Below are 17,319 nucleotides of genomic sequence, written 5' to 3'. Positions count from 1 at the left end.
GTAAACTTGGGTTCTGTAGGGTTATTTTAACGGTGGAAGTATCAATTCATTTAAGGACCATAAAATTTGCCCTGATCTGTGCCTTCTTCTCATTAAATTGCAGTTAACACCATTAAAGTGAAACATAGATGTTTATAGCTTCAGTACTGCCATCCTGGCTTTAATGAGTTCCCAAAATCAGAGGAAATGCACACCTTTATTACTTGTAGGTATTAAAAGAAGGAAAGTCTGACATACAAATACAAATTCATTATCCTTTATCTAGATGCGCTGAAAGAGCAATGCTTGCCAAGAATACGTACCAGGTCTACAATCAATATCTTGCCTATATTTAGCTTGTCTCTCAAGTACTTGGCAGTAATTGCAATCGAATTAAAAAAGCAGAAGCCCCTGTGGAATAGAGAAGAACAGAAATAAGAAAGCAAATCAGTCAGGAAAACAGCTATAAATAATGTTCAGAGCATTTTAAAAAATGCTATATGATCTCTGAGGCCATAAATCTGCTTCTGGGAGTACCTAGAAAGCCTTTTCAGTCATCTGCTAACAATTACCGTTCTTCAGAGACATGCACAACGCAGGTGATTGCCAGTAACCTTAGTGCTCCAAGATGGGCAATATTCCCTGGTACTTACATGGCTGTTGATTCTTCAGCATGATGGCCTGGGGGCCTTACAACAGCAAAGCCATTCTGTAAGAACAAGATAGGTTTTCAATTATCAGCTTAAAAAAATACTTGACTCATTGCAAAACAGAGCAGCAGGCAGATGGGATTGAAATCTATTAGAGGCTCTTGAGCACTTTTTCAGTCTAACCATCCTTTCATAGTACTGCCAGAAATAATATAGTTAAGAACAGTGGCATATAAACTTATATAAATACACATATGCACATACACACACAACATGATCTAAAGATGAGGGAGAAAGGCAGGCTGAGAAAGCCCCAGTTCTAGAATTCGCAATTAAAATTAAGCTCATCTAAGATCATGCAGTCTTACTTTACTTCAGTTTGAGATGTTTCAAAATTAAAGGAGCTTGAGGTATATATTTTACATGATTAGCCATTGTGGACCCTATCTCTGCATGGATTAAATTATAAATTCTGAACCTCCACACACATGCAATTTCTTACAGTAGAAAAAGGACGACAATGAATATCCCATATTTCTGCAAACCATAAATTAAACTTGGGAACCTGCCATGCTCACAAGTTTAATAGATTCCCTAAAGTCAATTTCTAACACACTTTCTGGAACTGTATATAAATTTCATAAAGTACAGCACTAGGATCAGTGATGATCATGGAATTTTTTTCCCTCTAGAGTCACTGAAGATAAAAGAAAAATGGAATTTCCCTCCTTCCAGTGTGGGTAAGGTAAAGGGAAAATGTAGAAGTGTAGGCAAGGTAGCTCTGCTCAGAAAGTCAGATTATATGTTCAAGAAACAGGGTCTCACAAGGTTATCATATTGAATTTCTCTTACAACAATCAGATTCAGGTGTAATGCCACTGCTTAATCATATTTATTCTTTATTTCAACTACTCAAGTTGGTCACTTCTATCATCTATATATTTGTCATCAAATTAATGATAATTGCCACACATAAAAACAAGCAATCATAATCTGTACATGAGATCTCAGCCAAACTTGTATTTTCACACAGCCTCACACAAATACCATGTGTATATTTATGGCTGCAAGACCAAGCGAGCATTGTATTTTCAGAGAGGAGGGGACAGGAGGAAAAAGGTTGGAATATTTTGGTATTTTAATAATCAGTATTAAAGTAAAGAATTAAAGTTCAATATCCTCAGACTGGATAAATATAAATGTTTCAGCCTTCTCTTACCTGAAACAAGCATAGCAATCATTAAACTTTCACTCACATGGGTGTAAATAAGGAGGAACAACATGGCAGTTAATAGAGTTACATTGGCTCCTGTGAAATTTGTTTGTTTACAGTCCTATGAATGTGTTTTTGTGTGCACCTATGCAATTGTCTACCTATGTTGATTCAGTGGCATTCATTTATAAAGAAATACTACCAGGTTGTCTCATATAATTTGCTGCTAAATATAATCCAAGCAATCAGCTACAAAGTTTTGTGGAGCATGGCCAAAGTTCTATCAGACTACAGGAAACTTAAATTATAATACAAACACAGTGCATCTGTAAGAGTGGTTCTTCTGGCCACCATTTAAAGAATCTGAGGCATTTGACATCATGACTTATTTTGCATTAAGTGTCCACATTAAAAATCCAAAACCAACCAAAAAAATAATACAGCAACAACCCAACAATTAAGAGGAGCATGGCCAAAGTTCTATCAGACTACAGGAAACTTAAATTATAATACAAACACAGTGCATCTGTAAGAGTGGTTCTTCTGGCCACCATTTAAAGAATCTGAGGCATTTGACATCATGACTTATTTTGCATTAAGTGTCCACATTAAAAATCCAAAACCAACCAAAAAAATAATACAGCAACAACCCAACAATTAAGACAGAAAAAAATAGTTCCTATTCTTTTTTTGGAGCTGGGATATAAATTGCCTATAGATCAAGCACACCAGCCCAAAATAAAAAAAAAAAAAGGCCTTGCGGACTGCACTAATCTGCAGAACTAAACCAGCTTTACACTCTTAGCTAAAACCCTATTTCTTATCCTCCTGAGGGTTTTACAACATTTCCTTCTCACACAAAATATGACTAAGAGAAGAACTCAGAGAAGAATTCTTTTGTAGCATTTATGAAAAAACAAAGTATGTGTATGCTGAGAAATGTATGGATAATGAAGTGAAAAAAGACTTAACAAAGAGGGTATTACTAGAGAGAGAGCATGATGCTACCTGTATTTTGTTCTCTCAATATTTGTAAGAATTTGGAAAAACTCCATGAAAGGCTTACAGCTGCCCCTGCTCAGCTCACAGCTCATTATCATCTAACGTTATCAGCACTCCCAAAAGATCAATATAATTAAGATTATTATATCTGGGAGGATTTCATGGGGCAATATAGAGACAGAAAACATCAACGCTGCTGGTTTTGACAACATGACTGTTACACTATCTGTCCCCCTTGACAAAACTATTTGGTAGCCCTGTTTTGTTGCATCTAGCTAATTTCTGTTATCAGAGCTTATTATTACAAAGCTTATTCATTACTATTACAGTTTTCCACAAGTAGGCATGACATTCACATCAGTATTGTGACCATTCTTAATGGTTTTGTACATTACAAAAAGTTCACTACTCAGATGGGAAATTTTCCTTTTAAAAATACAGTGCATATATTCTGCTGATGATAAAATACATAATATAGTTGAATTATACCAAACACTGGGAGCTAGTTACCATACAGTATTAACAGCACCTTTTGTGCAATTGATCAAACACTTCATTTTTTCCTGCTTTCAAACGATATGAACACAGTGTACATTATCACAATGAAATGTGAATTCTTTTATTTAGGCAATTTTAAAATTCCAGACAGTGAGCTCAGAACAGTAGACAGAAAGGTGAAAACCTGCTTTAAAGACAGAAAGACTAACACAGAGCAATATGTTGAAAATGAAGCCAACACACATAAATTCAAAGCGTTTTTGTACAGAGCCTTATTTATACTAGGATACAGACACCTTTATATGTAGACAGAACATTAAACTGACTGACAGACATGAACATCAGAAAAACAGATTAATGTCTGTGCCATTATGTGACTACCTCTATTTAAATTGGAGGATAAAGAGTAAAGCCTGAATAGAGATATTCTAAAATCTATGCATATTTGAACAACAAAGGAAGATAAGTCTGTCCAAACTCAATTTACATAGAAGACCCATTGCAGATAAACCCACTGAGTTGGACCTTTAATGAAAACTGAGAAAAACTGTTAACCTTTTTCCACAGTAAGCTAAGTATTCTCTTCTTTCATGGCTCTAAATAGGTAGCTGGATGCTTGATTTCCAGAGAACAGAAGTGTACATCCTACTGTGGCTTTCTTGTCTTCGGTGGCAGAGTCGATTCCTTTCTGTAATGTGCTGGGTTACCGTGTTGGGCTACAGATGCTTGAGCATCTACTATTCCTCTCCATGAATATTCCAAAGACAAGTACTCAAGACAAACCATAACATGGGTGGTTACTCCATGGCTTGGGGCTGACCATCAATTGCAGTGTTCCACTTGTGTTTCTATTATACAAGAAGGTAAAACTAGACATAGGCATTTTGTATCTAGGGCAATATGTGGTCATTGTGGAAAGGTGTGAATGACTCTCCCCTTCACATTACAGAGAGGGGCTTGCTCTGCCTAAATTCCAAGTGGACCAAAGGTGACCTGACTGGTCAGGCACTCCAGGTATGGTGAAAAGCCTTGTTGAGAAGCAGTGCAAACTAGCTTCAGCCTGGTGCTTCTGTAGTAAAATCATCTGACTTTTTGTTGACTCCAAGAAAATCCAGTGTCAGGCAAGAAATAGCAATGAACCCCAGCAGGCACTCCAAGAGCACTTATTGAAGCAATAGAAGACTCAGACTCAATTTCTTCTTGAAGGTGGAGGATGAATTTGTAAACACTTTTCCCACACCTCTTTGTGTATTTAAATTATATGGTCCATAAAGTAGATACTGAGACATATCTTTTCAGTCTGAGTTTTCTAACCATAGGTCTAGAGTCATGCTCTTCCTCGGCTGTTATTTCAACATATAAATCTGTAATTATTATTATTAGATTCCTTCCAGCTGAAAAGACAAGAAATTGTAGGTCTTGTATTTTAAGCTCTAAATCCCTATATGAGAGAGCAATGTCATATATCCCAACTATTCCAGAGGCAATGTGCACAAAGTGAAACAGCAGAGGGAGGCTTCATCTGAATATATGAAAGTATCCTTTTACTGTGAGGGTGACCAAGCAAAAGAACAGGTTGCCCAGTGAGGCTGTGGAGTCCCCATGCCTGGATACATACAAAGACTATCTGGACATAGTCCTGGGCAGCTAGCTCTAGGTCTCTATTTAAGCGAAGGAGGTGGATAAAATGACCTCTTGAGGTCACTTCCAACCTCCACTGTTCTGTGATTCTGTTCAGAAGTTCATAATATTTGAAAAAAGGCTTTCAGGAAAATGGATGTAATGCCTAATGATGAGCAAATTTCTCACCAGAATTTTCTTCTGTGCACTAGCTAATTACAGCCGCACAAATTGCTAAGGACAGCTCTCTTGGGGACCTCTGTGTATTTCGGATGGAGACCAGGTAAGTGACTCACGGTCTGCATTCCACACTTAAAGCTCAACATCCTCCTAAGGTCAGGTGTTAGAGTTTCTACTTGCTACGTGTCTAAACCTCTTAACCTATCTAGCACTTAGTTCTTAAAATTAGCAGGGCTTGAACATGGCATTCTTGGACATTCACTTGTTTTTAATGGAAAGGTTTTATTTTTGCTTCAATGCACACAGGGTTCAGAACAAGAAGCAAATCACTGAAGCTAGTACTTAATTTCTCTGTAGAAACTTCTTTACTTATTTTACAGCAATGTACCCATTTGTCCTGTCAGAACTTATATGCCTTATGTTTTATACATATATAACACTCTGTATCCTTATAAAGTTATGTAACTACCGTATTTCTTTATATTTAAAAGGTGGTCCATACAGTGTATCTGACAGGTGTAACTCTTGAAGTGGCCTTAGAGACATCTTTAACCCTCCCATCTTTGCCTGAATCAAATCCTGCAATAACAAACATCAACACTGCTATAAGTCTTGGCTGCCTACAAGAATACCCTTGGAACTGGTATCAGGAAGAAGATAACTATTCCTACCAGTACTATTTATGCTGTAACACAATCCCAAGCTATGCCACCTATCAGGGAGGGGAAGCATAAGAGTGAGCAAGTGGTGGAAGGCTGAGGCAATCTTCAGGTACCTGATTAGGACAATTTTACAAGCTACTCATACTGCCCAAGCAGGAGCCAGCATCTGGCCCTGGGGGTCTACGAATGCAGTGAACAAGAACCTGTGATTTAACAGAACAGTATTAACAGCACATAGATTTGCCAAGAAAACAGTAATGGATATGAGGGAATATAATTTTTGTCTTGCAGAGGAAGCTAGTAGAGACCAAGAACACAGAAACTGACATTCAGCATTTAACTCTGATGGAAATGAAGAGTTCCCTGTCTGCTTTCCTGAAGGTCTAAGAGGACAGGACCAGAAAATACACATGAAAAGTTGGTGCTTGCAGCTGAATTTATATACAACCACAATGGCCTGTTTAGCCACAACTAGTGTTAACTATATTGGGAAAGAAAGCAGACAAAGAGTTTTAAGTACAGAGTGGTCATGGAGATAAGCTATGTACCACATATATAATTAAAGTTGTATGATTATATGAAATAATAACAGTCATTCAGCTATAAATATAACCATAATTGCTGGGATAAAGTATCTAAGAGATGGCTTCATATGAAATTTTGTAATTTTTGTAACTTTGTAAAAGAAAAGAATACAAACTACTATCTTCAGTGGTAACTGATGGCTTTTATTAATCATATCTTTAACTACTAAAATAAGCATTCGTTTGTTACCGCTTCTTACACACTATGCATTGTTATAAATGCTGTGGCTGGGTGTGGAAAAAATGCCTCTTTTTCTGGCTGTCACATATCACTTAGAATATTTTTTTTAAGGCAGGGGGAGAGTTTTATAGGGCAGAGGGTGAGAAAAGGAGGGTAGAAAGAAGGGTAGAAAGAAGGGTAGGGCAGAGCATGCAGGTGGAATACTGGCCAGGAAATACCTGAGCACAGAGCACTTTCCAGAAAAGCATAGTTTTGTAGGGAACCAGAGGAGCTACGTGGTATTTTGTGTTGTTCAGGCAGGCATGGAAATTTGCTGGCATGAAGTCTTACTGGAGGAAGGGCACTGTGGGACTAGGGAGACATTTGTTTTCAGCTCTTTGTTCGTTATGTCTTTAGAATGATAATTCATTTTAGCTTTTGTTCCAAGTATACATAGCAGTAGAGATGTGAAAGATGGCTGATTTTTGCACATACTACTTTTAAGACTAGAAAACTGAGAACTTGGGGGGAAGAGAAGGTTGATTAAACCAATTCTGCTTACTCACTAGATTAGTACTACTTACCACATGATGATTCCTCCATAGTCCTGTGTGACAAAGGCCTTGAGAACAGTAAAAACCAAGCTCATTTGGAATGAGAGTTTCAAGTTCAATTTAAGTCATCCATAGTTTATACAAAGACACCAGAGTAGCAATGACCAAATGCAGGACATTTACTTTAGTATTGATTCAACCTGACATATCAGAATGAACCATCCCAGGAACGTATCAGATTCTGCTTTGGAGGAAACTCATTTCAATTGCTTTCATTCTGTTAAATGACCCCTAACTACCAACAGGGCAAATTTACACATGTGTGCGTGCACACATACATATGATAAGGCAGAAAAAGGGCTTGTGCTTCACTCAATTCAGCTGAAGTGAATATTCAAGACAGTCTCAGACCATGCTCTTAACTCATGTGCCTTTTTTCTTCAGTGTTCTTTTGCAAAATTATTTAATTCATTCCAATGTTTTTCTTTTGTTTTATTTTAAACAGGAACAATCACAGGAGTTCTACCAGCTCTTGATAGCTTATTTTGTAGGTCTCTTCTGTTTCAAATTTGTCAGATTAAAAATACATGGCACAACATGTTTCTATCACAGAGTGCTACTGTCACCAACATTGACATATTTAAAGGATATGCGAAGTAAACTAGACAGTAATCCTTATTATGGGTTCTGTACTTAAAATAATTAATCCCATCTTATAATAGCACTGAAAAGGGTCATCTGAGGCAGAAGAAAAATGTTTTAGAAGCGTTCCTTTGGATTTTCAGTAGTTCCATGGTCTGCTCTGACACTGAGTCACCAATGATGACAGAAAGTCACCTCCCATTGCAAAAAAAGAGGTTCTTATTAAGTGTACTCTTTTTAGATTGTATTTTTCACCTGTACAATTTTTGTTCCTGCCTGCCAATTTTAAGGTATTGGGGGACAGCCAGAGAAAGGTACAATTTGTTCTCAGAATAGAGGTTAAGACAATTAATGTTCACAAAATAGCACACAACAAAACCATTAAAAAAACAAATAATATTTTTTGATTACATTATTCAACAAAGTATAAATACTGCAAAATTATCATGCTAACTTCCAGCTTCTTAAATGTAATATTAACCATTTTATAGATACCTAATATATGGCAAGAAAACAAGTGGCAGCATCAGCATGAATAATTAGGTCAACAAAATGGCAGTATCAGTAACCTAAACTCTATCAGAAAAAAAACCCTGTAATTTGGCAAGCTAAGTCTTAAAGGTGAGATTCTGAAAATCAAGAGACCACAGATGTAGAAATCCTTCGTATTTTCCTCTGAGACTTGTCCACTGTAGGTTTGGACAACCCTTGTATTCGTCCAGCTGGGCAGCAGGAGAGAAGTGCCACATATGGGCAAGGGGAGAGTCTCTTGGTGCCTCATTGCCTCTGAATGAAGCAGCATGACAGCAGGGAGTGGGGGTGAACTGAGCTGAGCACTAGAATCAATGTATGGGAAACAGACAGAATGGTCTGGGAAATAAATGAGAAGGGAGGGCAGGACAGCACCTCCCAGTGCCACCAAGCCATGAGACCACATGCTCCTGAAATCTGCCTTGTTATTGCAGAGCAGTAACTGGGACACTGGAGTATTCCTTTTGCAACATACTTCTATCACATCTCTATATTTCTATGACAATGAATGAGCGAAACAATATCCTCAGGAGACACTGCCAGGAAAGAAATAGTCTCTCTGCAGATGCAAATCTTTTAGGGCCCTCTTTCTAAAGATGAAGTCATTAAGTAGAGGCTAGAGACAATGATTTCTGAGTTCATGAGCTATAATGTTTGCAAGAAATCATATTCAAGACACTGGCTGTATTTCTTCCCCAGCCCCTAAGGTATATATCATAAGATTTTTCTTATCTGATAAAATCATTTATTGGATATAGCTAATGACTGCAGTGGAATACTATTCACCCAGATCCATATACTCCTCTCTTCTAAAGATCTGTGGTCAGCTGACAGACTATTAAAAGCTCTCTACATAAATCTGTTGGGGAAATTAAAAATGAGCAAAGGTAGATAGGGAAAAACAGGCAGACAGGAAGAGGTGTGGCACCAATTCCATGTAACATAAATACTTCATCATGCAGCAGCAGCTTTCCTAAGTTACAAAAAGCTCAAAAAAGGGCAACATTCATGCAATATTTAGGCTAATCTCTTATAAAAGTGCCTTCAAGATGACATTCATCAGATATATAAATATATTATTTGAAAAAGGAAAAGTATAGCATTGGACTCAGTATAACATCACATTTATAGTACTATATATTTCAGTGGTATGATTCTTCATTCTCTATTAAATATTACCTCAAAATTGTATCAAATGGATCTCAATGACTGCTTATCATATTATTAAGCAACCCCTCAAAATGCTTTATTTTGACAGTTTGGTACAATAAAATAAAAACCACTCAGATTAAGACTCTCCAGTGACAGGACAATTTGACCTGATATAAAAAGAAACAACCAACAACCCATTATCACAGTGACTTACTATTGAGGCAGCAGTAGAATTTCAGTAAACCTTATTGTTTTACATTCCTACTACTGTCATATTGATGCTTTCTCCATTAGTCAAGGAGATCAAAGAAATCTGATGTCTCACAAGGGGTTTGAACTACAGTAAAGAGAACTCTTAACTACTGGTCAGTTATTGAACACTGTCCAAATCAGATGAACAACATGTTGCTGTTCTCAATGAGACTTGTGTGAAATGGGACTGATAGTCTCAGGAAATTCAGAATAAAGTAAAGAATCTTTTGCCTTGCATATGAGTTTGACTCCTGCCCAGCTCTGCAGTGAATCTCTCAATTGTTCAGAAGACTTTCATGTTTTATTTTGTAGTCTCAACCCTTTTCTTAGCAGCATATACCTATAGTTCCAACCTATTACTAGCATCCTATGCAGTAGCAAGCGTTATTTGTAGAGACCATGAAATAAGCATAGAATTTCAAATGTCCCGTCCTTCCTGAAAGGGACTTTAAATGTCAGATGCCAGTCAGTACAGGGCACTTTATGTTTGTTAGTTTCTACACTCGTGCTATTTTTAAAATTAGTTTTTCTTAAATTGATTGACTACATGTCTATAAAATAAACCCAACTTTAGGAAAGCCATAATAGACTTATTTGAAACAGATATATATTGATTCATCAAGCTGCAAGAAATATTTGAGCTGCTCATACCTAACTACACTTACAAATTTGGTAATTCTCATGTCAGAAATGCACTTGTTAAATGCATTCCTACAGCTTCTCATTCCTGAGGTTTCTTGTCTCAAGTCTTTGTCTACATGACATAGTTCTACTCTGAGATTATCCCAATGTCACCACAGCTGTTTCAGAAAAATGCACTTGTGGTTCTCCAGTGCAGTGGGTAGATAACCCACTGCCTCCTCTGCTGCAATCTGGAGCACTGCTCTGTGGTTAGTCCTTGCTGTGCATTGTAAGTCTGCCACTGTGAATTTCAGGACACACAGCTCTTCTCAGAGAATTATGGGATTTCTGACAAATCAGTATGTCCTGTCTCATAATTTACCTTTTTTCTTAAAATGGCACCAAACTGACAGTACACCATCCGATAGCAATACATGGTGGTAAACTGCCAGGGAAAAACTACAGTGTGTCTCTCTACTGCTCTCATCTTGCTGTTTACATGTTGCAGAGCTGTTATAGCTTGCATACAATTCTTGGAAGGCTCTTTTTCTGTCATCCAAAAAATCTGAGACTGAGGCAAATCATTCCAGATTCCCATCAGAGCTTAATCCTCCCACTCAATGCTCACAGTACAGGCCCAAATGGTTGCTTCACATGCATATTTGCTCAATGAATGCACATGAAAATGTGGTCAGCTTCACTTTATTCCCCTCAGATCTTCACAAGGACACTACAAAATTAGTATTTTCCCTAACAGAAATAGCTGATCAATGCAACAGTTATTTTCTAGAGGAAAAATGGCAGCAAGGTAGAAAAGGAATATGTAAAGGCATAAAGGTAGAATGGAACATTCAGACCTGTGGGTCTAAAATCTTATAGTTATCTATAGTCTCATCCTGAACAGCATATAGAAAACTCCAGAATACACTTCAAAATTCCCCCTAATGTCATTTACCATATGAGGGTATTGGGAGCAACTTGCCAGCAAACCCTGGGTTTGTATGGATACAGTGACAAAGCAAACATAGGAAGACTCTGCCAAAATAGCTCATGTCAGGATCATTGCGTTTACAGAAGTTCTGCTACCATGCTTTTCTTCTGTCAGTCAGGCACTAATAACCTTGCTATAACCCTAAATTAAAAATACCACATGCAGATTGATTGTTCATACAGGTGCTATAGTCACATGTAAGTCATTTGGCTTCATGCTGGAAGTCTAGGAGCAGGTTAAATGAACATCTGTCAAGAATGGTTGGAGTATTCCTGATTTGCTTTCACATCAGATCCTTTTCATTTCTGTTTTCTTGATGATTTGGTATAAATCAACTACTGGGCATGTAAAATGAACAGTTACCATTCCTATGTCTCAACAGCAAGTTGCATGTGACTGGCTCAATTCTCTGCACTGTAGAAAAAGATTCTGTTTAGGATCAACAACAATATTACAGTAAACTACAAACTAAATATAAAATATTTGTTTACAGACTGCTGCAACATTGATAGCAAGCGAAGTCTCACAATGGTTGATGTTTGATTCCTTTCATCTTTCTATCACACACACATAAATAAGCAAGAGCACTCACACTGTGAAAGACACCACAAATGTACAGACGTAAGCGGTAAAGATTCAGCAGTGGACTCTGCTCATGTCAACTGCACACAGGACATATCTCATTATTCTTATCAAAATTTGCTTTTAAATTGCCTTAGAGACTAGCATGTGTCCTACACTTGCCAAAGGTAAAACTAGCTAAAAAATCCTCCTTCACTTTCATTAGTCGTGTTGGGTGGTAATAATGCACAGTGAGTTGTGTATTGAATCTGACTGTGACCAAAAGGCTTAAAGGGGATGAAGAACCCATCAGAAAGGATGCACAACAGGATCTCATATGATGTGCTCTGTCCTTAATCTGAGATTTCAAAATCTGTACATTTTGTGTTGTACCTGGCTACTGATTTCACTGTCTGAACATGAGAGTTTAGTTACAGCATTTGATTGGACCAGAGCTATAGCACTGCATTTCACCTGAGCATACTGTCATTTATATATCTATGTATTCTACATCTATATAGATATGCACATAAATGCATGTACCCATTCCCAAATAGGCAGCTAACATATTTTGACTGAAATAAGAGAGTTATACAGGAAGAAAATTCTCAAGTTCAAATACAATTTGGAATGTTAAAAAGCATCATGCAGTGCTAATTCTAAAATATCTATTTCTATCTTGATTTTGGAAACAGGACCGAATCCATTAGTATGTAGACTGGGAAGTGAATAAACAGTTTCATTAAAGAGACATGTTAGTTCCAACAATGTTTATTGGGGCAAGCCTGCACTCCGGCTGCATATGGTGTACCTTTAAATAGGGCCGTTAAAATACCAAATAAAATGTCAAAGTCTGTCAGGTCTGGGGCTTTTATAAATTGTTTAGACTGGGGATAATTTGGGTTCTGTACATCATGCCTTGCAGATCAGGTGGCACCGAGATAGGAGCGGGAAGGCAGCCAGGGAGAAGCATGCAGGGCAGGCAGTGTGGCACCTTTGGGCTCCTGCCCTCCTCGCCAGCCTCTGGCTGCTGCCTGCCTCCCCTCTCCCTGGGTGGTATCCCGAGGTTACACACGTGACTAAACAACCATATTAAAAAGAACAATTTAAAACTGACTTCAAAGGCAGTGCCGCGGCCACTGGCCAGGGATGTGTGCGCTACGACTAACCTGACCTCAGGGCCACAGCACCTCTGCGCTGGAACTCCCCACCATGGCTCCAGCTCATGGACTGCCACACCTTCCTTCGTGGCTGCCCTCCCAGCTCTCCTCCCGACACCCTGCCCTGAGCGGAGCCCTTGAACGACGCCTTCCCCGCCGGGTGCGGAGAGCTGGAACAACACCTCCCTTCAGCCCCCTGCCCTGCCTGCCCACCCGGCGCTCCCACCCACGGCGCGTCCCGGACCTCACCTTCAGCTCCCGGGAGGCCACGCGTGCCGCCAGCTCGATGACACAGCCCACCGCCATGCGTGCCGCCCCGGCCGAGTGCAGCTCGTTCCAAACGGTGTCACTGTCCACCTGAGCAAACAGCCGGCCCCGGGAGGAAGGCAGCGGAGAGGGGAGAGGGAGAGGGAGAGGGAGAGCATGAGAGAAAACAAACCCATGAGGGAGGGCTGGCAGCGTGACAGCCCGTGTACAATAACATCAGTCTTCCGCGCTGGCCGGCTGAAAGGCCTTCTGGACATGGCTTTGCTTATGCTATTGCTCTGCACGGGCTTCTCCAATGGAAACACATTCCTGTCATGCCTCGCTGCCATTCCCTGTTTAGCTTTCTCATTACAAACAGCGTTACATCGGGCGGGCTGGGCCTGCTCGCCAGACGCTCCTGGTCACGGGGTGATGGGATCCGCCGGCACCGGGATGAGCATCCATCAGGGACAGCCACTGCTGCCCCAGCAGCCCATGCCACCAGAGCTCATCGGTGGCACAGACCATGCCCCTCACTTAAAAACAAGAAAGAGCAGCAAGCATGAGCCTTTCCTACCCAGGCAAGATTCATTTATAAGTGACTAAAATCAGAACGATTAATTGCCGGAGTAATTTCGGTACTTGTTGCAATAAATAGAAAGTTAAACAAAGTGAAACCCTTGCTCTAGCTCCAGTTTTGACAAACTAATAAGTTTTGGCTGAAAGGCTTTAGGTCCCATTTTATAACAGATGAATGCTATTTAGAGCAGAGAAAGTTATCTTTTGTGTCTTCTAAGTGAACAAGTGTGGCATGTGAAACATTACATATTGCAGCAAATATTGCAAAGAAAATACTATAAAGATGGCTAAGCAGCAGGGCTCTGCAGCTTCAGTTGATGTGCTAAAATTCTACTTTTGAAATCTATTTTTAGAAACTACTTATTTGCAGAAACATACCAAAACATAGGTGAAATGCTGTGTATCCCTATTTATTATGCCAGGCAGATGTGATGGTGTTAAATAGTCTGAAAATGTTATCCAAAGAGACAGCCAGACTTCCTTGAAGCTCCATGGGAAGTGCATTTAATTGTATCATACCACACAAATTTATCATGAAAAGAAAAACGTTTAGGGATAGACAAAATACTGTGGCAGATGCTATTTGGATGACTTCCAAGCACACTGAGACATGTTTTCAGTTTGAACCAGAAGCTTCTGTTCCTAATTTCTTCAGAAGGAAAGAAAGAAATCAAGTAATTGAAAATGGATGCAACTGCTACACAACTCTGGAGGTTCTGAGGAATTTCTCTGATTAGTCATTTGAAACAGAAAGAAGCTTGATCTTCTCTGCACCTGTCAAATGTCTTCACCATTACTGTTACAATCATATTGTATTTCAAGCTACTAAAATTATCTTATTTTTCGGTGGACCTGATTTTTCTATCATTTTGATCAATTTTGTGTGCATGCAGCAGAACTGATGAAAATAGCTTGTATTCACAGTAGACCTGATTAAGAAGACTGGATTTTGCTTGCAAAGTTTAGAATAACAGCCATAAAAGCACACTGTGTTTTCATCTGAGAAATTCAAATGTTGTACAAACACAATTAAGCATCATCATCTTGATATGGGATGATTTACTATATTTGTTTTGTAGATTGGTAGCTTGAGATTTAAAGAAACTGAGTAGCTTTCCCAAAGATGCGCATTAATCAATAGGTAACTAAGAAAATCACAAGAAGAAATAAGAAAGAAACCAAGTAGTAACAAAATAATGATATATGTAACATTAGGCCGACCTTCAGGTTGTCTCTATCGCTTTAAAGCCACTGTGAATCAAATTTCATTTTTAAAACAAATAAGGAGATAAATAAGTAGAGGTCATTGGTTAAATCAATTTAATCAAACCATAATAAAGTTTTAAAAATACTGTGCAATATTTTAAATAAAGAAGTATCAGTGAGAGGGCTGGGAGGGAGTACTTTCTTACCATTTTTATGGCTAGCAAATTAAGGTTAACATGAAGGAGTGGCTGATGAAAATGATTCAATGGCAGCTGGTCGGTACACCAGGGCACGAGCAGGAGCCTGCATCCTCCAAGGGACTATGATTCATTTCTAGGAAGGCCGATTAAGTTAAAATTGTAACCACAGCTTGAGAGCACCCACCCTTCAAGACAGTTGTCTGCTCTGACACATGAGACAGCAGTCTCTCCAACCACTCAGTGCTAAGTATTGGCCAGGGTACAGCATTTATCATTTTCTGCTTTCAGCTGAGTGTGAGGAGACTGTACTGCGACAATAAGACCACGTATCTTCCACTGAGAAACATCCCTCAGACCACTTGAATGACTGCTGCCTAAATGTACCTGGACTGGTAGCAAAAATGGGCAATCAGGAAACGAAACTGTGTTTCCTGAGGAATTTTCAAAAATGATCACCTAAACAAACACAGGAAATTCGGATATTTTAGCCGATCTCTTGGGCATGGCACATGCAATGAATGGTAAAGTCTCAAAGCCAGGGGTAGCCAACTGAAGCTGCATACCTCAGTGCACAGTTATTTTAATACAAGAGCATAAACATATGAATAATTGCCCTAAAAAGGCACAGTATTACAAACTTAGATATCAAATTCTATTTCATATCCTTGCACAATTAAGACTGAATATCTGAGGAACATATCATGAAGAGCAGCCTAGGAAAACTTGCATCACATGATCAACACTTTAGCTGTAATGACTGGAAAATGCCATCTCACTCCATTTTATATCTCTATTAGTTCTATGTATTGCCTTTAATGTTTCAGGTGTTTAAACAGAGACTTTCTTTTAGTATTACTCAATGTTTACTTTGTAAATTGCTGTTGAAATACAGTGGTATAAATGGCAAACTCATTAAAATTACAGCTACTAGCTGGCCCAGTTGTCAGGCTGTATATGAAATGCAGCTATGTAAAATCCTACTAGATACGCTTTTCTTTGTTCCTGTGAAGTGAATGGTTGGATTTTATGCAAGTAAAGGGAATAGGATTAGACATTGTGGTTTCTGGTTCTAGTTCATGTATATATCACATATATCTGACAGTCTATCTGGATGCTGACTATGCATGAATCTGTGACAAATGTGATGCCTTTTGAATCACAAACTATGAAAAAGTCAGATGGAATTTTATAAGGGGTTATTTTTGTTCTTCAAGCACACTGGAGCAGCCAAAGAATTCAGTGAAAATCTTGATTAGAATTTTTTTCAGACAATGTTAAACAAAATTTACAGAAAATACAGCATTTGGGGCTTAATTATAGCACTGAATCTTATTATTTTTCTGTTCAATTATATATATTATTTTTATTTAAGAGTCCTTTAAAAAATTGCAAGGGTAGGAAAATGTTCTGGGTGTCTAACCAGATGAAACCATTTTTTTAAACATCAAAATGTCAGTGTTAAACTATGAGCATACTACACATTTTGTTATCAAAAATCCTATCACTGCTGCAGCTCTTCAAAGAAGAATTGTGCATGATAGTGCCAAGAGCCAGAGAACACAAGCCCTATCTGAACACTGACTTTCTAACACACATATGGATTTACTTCACTCCGAGTTTCCTGAATGAGCACTGTAGGTTGCAGGCTGTTTCAAGCACATCTAGTATAGCTCAATCATTGGCATGTGTAGCAAAGCTAGTACTCTGTAAAGCTACAGATGATAGAAATTAAGCTACCTGTCCCTGAAGTGGATGTGGAGGCATTAAAGAGGAAGGGAATGACCTAAGTGAAAAAAAATGTAGGTAAATTTTCCTGACTGAATGCAACTAATGTTTCGAGCCCTGTGTCCAGAAATTCTCTGCTTTGCACTACAAAAAGAGCTTGATATGAATGCTTCCTGCAAGAAATATCCATGTGATAACTTGACTTTCACAATGAAGACTTTAAGCATACTCAAAACAGGCTAAGAAACAACAAGCCTTACAGCAGAGACATTTCATCAGATAAAAAGCTTGTACTGTAACCCCTCTTGGCTGGAAAATTTCGTGTTAAGAAAGACTGACTATAAAGTTTGA

General features: G+C 38.6%; 1 protein-coding gene across 1 annotated transcript in view; it reads right to left on the bottom strand.

Annotated features, from left to right (window-relative positions):
- HDAC9 (histone deacetylase 9) overlaps positions 1-17,319 on the bottom strand; it is a 182,694-nt gene that overhangs the window by 4,213 nt on the left and 161,162 nt on the right. Inside the window, exons 15-17 of the mRNA XM_009071883.1 lie at positions 13,262-13,369; positions 633-688; positions 303-390 (exon numbers count right to left, since the gene is read on the bottom strand). Coding sequence (XP_009070131.1) covers positions 303-390; positions 633-688; positions 13,262-13,369 — 252 coding nt within the window. The remainder of the gene's footprint in view (positions 1-302; positions 391-632; positions 689-13,261; positions 13,370-17,319) is intronic.

This window comes from Acanthisitta chloris, unplaced genomic scaffold (genome assembly GCF_000695815.1).
Source record: "Acanthisitta chloris isolate BGI_N310 unplaced genomic scaffold, ASM69581v1 scaffold23793, whole genome shotgun sequence".
NCBI lineage: Eukaryota > Metazoa > Chordata > Aves > Passeriformes > Acanthisittidae > Acanthisitta > Acanthisitta chloris.
The sequence above is the reverse complement of the archived record's forward strand: the minus strand, read 5'-3'. Positions and strand labels throughout refer to the sequence as shown.